At 42.4% G+C, this 8992-nt stretch overlaps 1 protein-coding gene across 1 annotated transcript; it reads left to right on the plus strand.

The window, feature by feature from the left end:
• The first annotated feature begins 412 nt into the window (after positions 1 to 412).
• LOC136436988 (cytochrome c-like) lies at positions 413 to 7295 on the plus strand. The gene is made up of 3 exons (XM_066431409.1): positions 413 to 545; positions 2277 to 2474; positions 5593 to 7295. Exons 2-3 carry the CDS (start codon positions 2288 to 2290, stop codon positions 5739 to 5741), a joined length of 336 nt encoding a protein of 111 aa, XP_066287506.1. The 5' UTR covers positions 413 to 545; positions 2277 to 2287; the 3' UTR covers positions 5742 to 7295.
• The last annotated feature ends 1697 nt before the right edge of the window (positions 7296 to 8992 follow it).

Raw genomic sequence — 8992 nt, forward strand, 5'->3', positions numbered from 1 at the left:
CTAAGACACAAATGTCTTTTGTATTCGAACAACAATAACAAAGAATAGCCTGCAGGGTGCGTTCCCGGTGGTTGTCTTACTTTGTCATTAAAAAACAAAAGAACAGTGTTTACCTGGTTGGTTAAGGCTTCTAACGCTCGCTATTGCAAGAAATCGGCCGGCGAATTTTTTACTTTGCCATCTCCAGACATGATATCAATCCATGGTACAAAATGATTAAGATACTAATGTCAAAACGGATTGTAATTGCTTTCCTTTGAGAAATATAAAAAAAAACATTTTTTTTTCGTATCCCGACATTTTTTGAGATTACGCTAATGTTTTTCTAACTCTTTGCAAATTAGCATGCTTCGCATACCTGATTGTTTGATTGACTAATTATGGCTTGCCAAACCGGTAATACCAGTTTTGTTGCGCTATCCGTCCTTTGTCTACATGAAAAGACAGGACCATTCTATTCCTTTTCATACCGACTCTGAAGACGCAAGAATCGGTGATACCGTCGAAACATCGTGCAGTCAATTGTCTTGGAGCGTTACAATTCGGTAAGTAATGTGGCCTTTTTGGTGTCTTTACCTAGTGGAAAAGAGGTTAGTATAAGTTGGTCTTCCTGTTAACATGTTTCTGTAAGAAGATTTTAATTAATGGATGTTATCTATCTATCTACGTAAAACGCGTAGTATACTGTGTACAAATAGGTACATATATCCAAGGATATTTAGATCTTAGATCTAGTAGTGTAAATGATAGTTTAAACTCGACATGTTGAAGTATTCATATACTTGTTATACTTGTACGTAGGTTATTTATTTTGTATCCCATTGTTGTTGTTTGCTGGTAAAGTTGTAGAAGACCTTACGGAAGTCGCTGTACTTTTGCTGTGTCAATAAAGATTTCCCTATGTCCTGTGTTCACTGGGAATAAACCACACTCTAAACAGCAAGTGTGGTGAGCTTGTTAAATTTATCGATGTGTGGCTCTCTCTTAAAACACGATATCCCTAATAATTTTAACGTCTCATCCGTGATTACGTTCCTGGGTGCAAGGAGCAACCTACCCCCCCCCCCCCCCAAAGTGAATCCCTAGAGTCTCCCATCACAAAGTTTGACGGCATTGTGGTCCACCAGATCGAAATACATCGGAATACCCATAAAGGAGGGGCATGTACCTGTGGTGACGTGATGTAGTGTAGAGGCTGCGCCTCTGTCACTTACCACATCCGGTTCAAATTATTCAGAACCAGAAGGCCCGAGTTCGCGGCCGGGTAGGACAAGAGGCACACCTAGCCAGAAGACTTGATAAAATTGGTACATACCTCTGAAACAGTACTAGTATGAAAGTCAAACACACTCCACTACCGTTGGATTAGCCCCCTGTTGCACAACAGTATAACCCAGGGCTATGAAACCAAGGAGTGATGAAACGGAGATGGGCGTCGCCCTATATAACTTATGGTGTGGGAGGACTTAAACTAACCCATAAAGGAGGGTGAACTCTACGGAAATACACTTTGCTTTGATGGGTTAACATTACAGACTTTTGCTTTATTTTGGCATGGAATGATGTATATATGGGCCAGGGAACAAGAAATCACTAGATCTTACTGATGGCAATCGGCGATGGCGACCCGGCCAGGCGCCATGTTTGTTTTTATTGTGGATCGCAATGTTTGTTTAGCGGGATTGTGATAGAAAGTTGGACTTAACTCACCGACGTATGGTATCCTTCTTTTCTGGGTCCACCTAGTACATTTTGGAAAATAGAAAAGAAAATGATATGGTTTCTAAACGACAGTTCAAGACCAAAAAGACAGGTACTTGACTACGGTTAGACAGACTATGTAAGGAGTAGGTTTAAGTATTTCTAGCTTTGAATATCATGCCCAAGGCTTAGTGGTTTATAATCCCATTTTTCATATAGTCTCAAAAGGTTATCTAACCTTTGCCTGACGCTTCGGTCCCGATTGAGAATAAGGGCCCCGCCGGATAGTTCATGGGTTGCTTGGGGGCACTCAGAGGCACTTTCGGGTGTGACCCAGTGCATGGCTCCATGGTTAACCATGTGGCCGTCGGGCTATTTTGGACCCGCCCGGGTCCCCGAATCATTTTAGCTCGGACTCAAATTGAACACGGGGCTCAGTAACAAATAGACACCGTGAAGTAATCATGCAAGCACCGAAAGGTAAGGCCCCCCTCCCCCCGCAAATGGGACCGAAGCAAGATATGTGTTGTCAACGTATTCGACGTGTACCTAAGAATCGTATTCCTCTATTTTAGTGTCAGTGACGATGGCTGAAGGTTTTGCGAACGGCGACCCAACGAAGGGTGCGAAGGTGTTCAAACAGCGCTGTTCCCAGTGTCATACAGTAGAGACTGGAGGGAAACACAAGACTGGTCCGAGCCTGAACGGTCTGTTCGGGCGCAAGACGGGGCAGGCGCCAGGCTTCTCTTACACTGACTCCACTAAAAAGAAGGGTAAGTAAAAGTAACAATCACTGTATTATTCTAACGCGAATCGAAGGTTCATTCCAACATCAGGAGATACGCAAGGATCTTTGTAGACTACATTTATTCAACTCATAGCACAGACACCCTTCTCGGGCCCATCTCTGGTCAACTTCCTGTCTAACTGATCCCAGACCTCTCCCAGCCAAGGGCTCTATGCCCCCTGGGTCCTGGGTCATCCTGGGTCATACCATTATCTGGTGTCGGGGGTGACACCTATCATGACACCTCCCCCAGGAAGATAACTATCTTTTACATCAGTTATCTTCTAACCTAACAAAACACATATCATGTTTAACAAAACACATATCATGTTACCGATACATCCTACTGTTACTGTTACTTGTAATAGACTCACTGAAATGTCAGCACAGTTCGACAATTTGCTCCTGGTGTGTACGCTACATCTCTACCACAACACAAACACCCAACCCCAAGTGCTCTGCCTCTCGTCATCTTCCGAGATTTGGCACAATCTTGGGACGAACCAGTGTGTCAACGCCCCTACCTCGGCACTAGGCACGGACCATCCGCCCTGACCCGGGTAGGCCTGGCTACCCAAACACACCTTCCTCCCGTTTCCATTGCCCAAACTCTATGACTTGACGACACGAGTCAAGGCAGTTGAGACCAACAGACACTACACTACACCAAACAGCAAGCCCTAATTACCTTACTGGGTGACTTTCACAATTACCATAGCCACACTGGTACACTTTACATACATCCACTATGAACAGTAATGTACCTCCCCTACTGGGTTACAAGAAATTCCACCCTAAGCAAGACCAGATGTTAGCTGGTCACTAGCGTTTGTGGCTTCTCAGTTCTAGGATGGGTAACATAAACACAACTTATATAAACAGAAATGAAACTAGGTCACACAGCCTACTATAACACAAAGTTCTACTATGAAATCAAGTTAGACGAACAAGGTAAAAGCTACCAACTGTTAACTGCTACAGTCCAGTCCTCAAACAACTCATCAACTTAACCCGCCTGACTGTCCTACTTCTAGTAATATTCCAGTCCTTGGGATAACTTGACAATCGAACTGTTCACACAACGGACGGTCTTCACCAACCAAGGCAGTTACCACGATGCCACGGGTCCCCCGTTCGCTTCTGCCCTCAGGTCCTGGCCCCGACATCCGCCACAGACAGCATAGCGTCCACTACCTGCCCCTTCTGCAAGCACACAACGGATGTCTTCAGCAACCAAGGCAGTTACCACGATTCCACGGGTTCCCCGCTCGCTTCTGCCCTCAGGTCCTGGCTCTGACCTCCGTCACAAACACAGCATAGCGTCCGCTAGCTACCCCAAGACCGCCCTCGGCCTTGAATTCCAGCTGCCAACAAATTATGAAGAATCCTCTTCTTCACACTTACAGCTGCCTGCTCCACGCAGAACCAGTTGCCGATAGCGTCCACTGCTGGAGCCTGGGAAATCCTCACTAGACAGCTACTATCCTGGTCTCGAACCAATTCCCGATAGCGTCCACTGCTGGAGCCAGAGAAATCCACACCCGACAGCTACTATTCTGGTATCGAACCAGTTGCCGATAGCGTCCACTGCTGGGGCTAGGGAAATCCTCATCCGACAGCTACTATCCTGGTCTCGAACCAGTTGCCGATAGCGTCCACTGCTAGAGCCTGAGGGAAATCCTCTCCCGACAGCTACTATCTTCTTCTTCTCCTCCTCCTCCTACCTCCCCGGTAGAAGCCAGAGACTAGTCAACACTTTTCCAAACTTGAGATTTCTCCTGGCCTCCACACCCCAGTGGCCCCATGCCACGTGTAGTCCACATCTCTCCAATCTTGCAGCCAAACACAAGTCTTCCACGTTTCTCCGGACATCCTGCCGACAACGCCATTATTACGATTCTAACGCGAATCGAAGGTTCATTCCAACATCAGGGATACGCAAGGATCTTTGTAGACTACATTTATTCAACTCATAGCACAGACACCCTTCTCGGGCCCATCTCTGGTCAACTTCCTGTCTAACTGATCCCAGACCTCTCCCAGCCAAGGGCTCTATGCCCCCTGGGTCCTGGGTCATCCTGGGTCATACCATTATCTGGTGTCGGGGGTGACACCTATCATGACACACTGCATGAAATGGCCTCGGATCCTGACGTATCTGGACAGGAGAACTCGGAGATCTGGAACCTCAGATCCGTAAGAATCCAGACGGATACGAGGGCCGCACTAAAACAACTCAAATTTACCTGCATTAACTTGTATGTGCAAGTGTTATACCACATCAGTGTACGTGCCACTTGCAGATGTAGTTTGATGTAGGTAAATTTGAGGTTTTTTTGGTATAATACGGCTCTGTAACCGTCTGAATTCTTATGGATCTAAGGTTCCGGATCTCCGGTCCAGATACGTCAGGATCCGGGGCCATTCCGTGCAGTGAATGTTGGTCAGTGTGGTCACCTCCGTGAACGGAGGTATTGTTTCGGGCATGTTTGTATGTTTGTCTAGCTTCCTGTGCAGGCCTTCTGGGCGGCACCGGCGTTCAATATTTTGAGAGAGCGCTGATTCGTTATTATCGGTTACAGGGTCTTCAACGGGTGACAATACGAATTTTCCCAGCCCGAAGTTAAATATAAAACAGCGAATCTGCGCTCTCAAAAATAAACATTGCGCCGCCTTAATAGAAGGCCTGCAAAGTAGGCTAATGTTTGTCGGTGTTTATGGTATAAAGCCTTTCAGAAAATAATTTTCTAGCTTGTTCTTTTTTGAAAAAAGTGATTAAATAATTAGAAAATGGTTTTCTACGCACTATCGTTCTTGATTAGAAAAAGTGATTAAAGACTGGCTTTTTAAATTGTCATTTCATTCTTGAGCAAACAATCTCGGTTTGACCTTTTGAATGAACTTAGAGTCAGTAAGTTCTTCGTTTAAGTGTTTGTTTTTTTGGTAACCTACAATGGGTATACGTGTTTTTTTTAATTTAAGCTGTATATTGTGAATGTTACCACAGATAATTGAATCGACAACATAAAAACTGTGTTTGCGGAATTTAACTTTACGAATTTTACATTGTATACAGCGTAGACATTTCCTTTTTTTTCTACCAGGAATAACATGGGATAGAGGCACGCTGTGGGTTTATCTGGAGAACCCAGCGAAGTACATCCCCGGCAATAAGATGGTCTTCGCTGGTTTGAAGAAGAAGAATGAGCGATCTGACCTCATCTCCTACATGGAACAGTCCACAAAGCCTTGAGATGCCTTCCCTTCTGCCACTACTTCTTACAGTTACACTACCAAAAATCGCTTTTCTTATTTTTGTCTTGTTTTCCTTATACAAAGAATTTCTTCTGTCAGAAAGAATATTATTCTATATACAAGAATACCTGTTTTAAGCACAAACAAGAATCCCTGTTTTAAGCACAAACAAGAATTGCATCTAAGACTTTTTTCTTGAACTTTCTTAAACCAAGAAAGTTCGAGAACATTATTCTAGTAGATCAAATTTTTAAGAAAAAATATCTTAAGAGAATAATCTGCAATAATACAAATTTAACAAACCAAAACCAAATCGTGTAGTAATACTGAGAAAGAGAATTTTTCTTATTTTTCAAGAAATTTTTCTCAATTTCGGAAAAAAAAATTCTTCGGGTAAGAATTGACATACAAAGACTTGCTCAGAAGTTTCTTAAATTGTCTTGTTTGTCTTTGTATAAGAAAATATTTCTCAACATAAGGAAACAAGAAAAAAAACTAGAGTTCCACGAAAACATTATCTTCGCCAAATAATCAAGGCTTATTATGGAGAGTGATTAATATTTACATGCTTATCACCCCCTGCAAATTTGATCATACACCATACCGTTTGAAAGTTATGATTGATGGGTGGGGGATAAGTCCAGTCTAGATAGGGTTAAAATCATTTGGTGGTACAGGACTAGTATATATGTCTAGTCTGCTGATATACGTTATAACTGGTCATGACAAAATATTGAAAGTGATGATGAAATGATGCAGTCAATATATATGAATAGAATAAATCTTTTTTTTCCATATCATCCACATTTTGAAAGACATAGTACATGTGACTTTTCCATACCTAGCAGTGGTGCAGTTTTGGTGCAGTGTACTCTCTGAGCAGAGGAGTGGGTCCGGCTGGTTATTCACATGTTTTTAGGTGTTTTTATCATGCTTTCTATTTTGTCCCCTTTCCGTTATGTCTCCAACGGTGTGTTGGACAAAAATGCCTAAACTGAACACGTTAAAAACCAACCGGACCCACACATCTGTATGGAGTGTAGTGAGACTGCCCCATCTGTTTATTTATGTGCCCCATCTGTTTATTTATACTTTTAGGCAAGGCCCTCTGTTGACCTGTTTCGGGAACACTGTCACATGCCCCATTATGGAGTGTAATAGATTTACAAACTATCCTTACTAATTATGCAGATTAGCTCCTCATTTGCATATTTAGTCATTGATTGTGTAAAGCACCATCTGAGCTCTCTACCTACAAAACTTCGCGACGATCTGTTGACCCATTCTCAAGTAATTCATGTCCGAAGGTCAAAACAAAAACACCCACTGCAGTTCCAAACAAGACGCTAGGGGGCCCAAACTTACACAACTTAATTCCTGTGGCATGAACTATATACCACACAAAAATCATGACCATAGCACTTTCAGAAAATATTCCCCAAAATTTTGGAGCTCCGCTGCAGTACCTTAGGTACCAGCTAGATGGCCCATTATCGAACTTGACCTTCCACTCTGTAAACCCTACCCATTCACTAAATATCATACAAAACCATCTACAGCTTCTCGAGTTATGTTGTCCACATACAAATACACATCCACACAAAGCCCGCTGCAGAACCGATGGAAAATGCCAGGGGAATCATTTTTGAACTTGACCTCCGTTTTTACAACATCTACACACCTAACAAAAATCATAAAGATCCATCAACGTTTCCGTCACTTTTTTTGCCTACATCCAAACAAACAAAAATTAAGTCTGCTGCAGTACTGTTGAAAAACGCTAGGTGAACCATTTTCGAACTTGACCTTCCTTTGTACAACCACTACACACCTACCAAAAATCATAAAGATTCATCGAATGTTCCTTGAGTTATGCTCTTGACATACATACTGACCCACCAAACAGCTGGCTCAACTGAAAACATAATCTTCTCCGAGTACTATAATAGTAATCGGCGAAGATAATGACAGCCGTTACGGATACGCGCACGGTCAGACTTCGTGGTTAGCAAGCGATTTATTTTAGCCAGCGGTCACTACGGAGGCTGGTACTCAGGCTAATTGGGATGCACCCGTTTTAAATGATTTCTTTTGTGAATTTATGCCCGTAAATGTATATTTTGGGTTTCAACTTTCAATTATACTCCGAGCAGAGGTTTCGGTCCCTTCAGGAGACCAAAATCTCTGCTTTTAGAATAGGTTTCAGTGTACTGCTATGACAGCTAAATGGAATTTGGTGCGGTGGTACCTTTTGCACCAGACGCAGAGAAGGGGTAATCTGGAAGACTCTTTTTGTATGATGGTGTTTTTGGAAGATTCCATTTGCGTACTGCGGTCATCTTGGGATTATTCCATTTCTACAAAGGGTTGATATGGTGAGTCCATTCTTGCATGTGAAGGGAGTAAAAATGCTTACAAACAAGAAAGACACACGCTGAATCAGCAGATCAACCAAACCTTTATTCAAATCTAAACGTATGACAGGTATTTCACTGTGCAATTAACATGGTAGAAAAATAATTGTAATTCAGTCATTTTGAAGCAGTCATGAATTTTCCAGAATAATCTTTTTCTCATTTCGCCAAAAATGTTTTCTTGTAATTTTTTCTGTAGAGTGATGTGATAATGTTTATATAATTTATGATTCTGTCGAAAATTTAGACATGTTTGTTGAGATGTTACTTATCCTGAAAATAAATGCAACACGCTTCTTTTTTCTTCGAACTGAGCAGGCCATTTTTATTCTCCAAGCAGACGTTTCGATCGAGAGGGGTAGCTTTGTCCGGGATTTTTTACGTCCCTCTTCTCTCAGAACTATTCTCTCAGAAAGAGAGAAGAGGGACGTAAATCCTGGACAAAACTACCCCTCTCGATCAAAGCCTCTGCTTGGAGATTAGGCCATCTTGGAATGTGACCTGAAGTGGTACCAGACTTTCAGTGGGAACTTTTCCGTTGGTGTGTTAAACAATTCTTAGTCTGTTATCAGATGATGTTACAAACTTTGTACGATCTTGCTGATTTTTTAATGCTTCTACTCTACAAGCTTTCATGCGATTTAATCAAGCGCATGCAATCTTAACAAGCAGTATTATTTCTACATGAATAACCCTAAACATCATAAAGTGACATATCGAGGGCATTATACAATGTCCTTTGACAAAGGCATATTCATTGTTACTTGGTTTCCTTTGTTTAAAAGCACAAACAGAACAGCCATAACTGCTATTCTAGGCATTCAGAAATCCAGAG

Source organism: Branchiostoma lanceolatum, chromosome 6 (genome assembly GCF_035083965.1).
Source record: "Branchiostoma lanceolatum isolate klBraLanc5 chromosome 6, klBraLanc5.hap2, whole genome shotgun sequence".
Classification (NCBI taxonomy): Eukaryota; Metazoa; Chordata; class Leptocardii; order Amphioxiformes; family Branchiostomatidae; genus Branchiostoma; species Branchiostoma lanceolatum.

Coding starts and splice junctions, on each gene's coding strand:
- LOC136436988 (XM_066431409.1), top strand. CDS start 2,288: ATGGCTGAAGGTTTTGCGAACGGCGACCCAACGAAGGGTGCGAAGGTG. Junction 2,475..5,592: donor TGACTCCACTAAAAAGAAGG/GTAAGTAAAAGT, acceptor TTTTTCTACCAG/GAATAACATGGGATAGAGGC.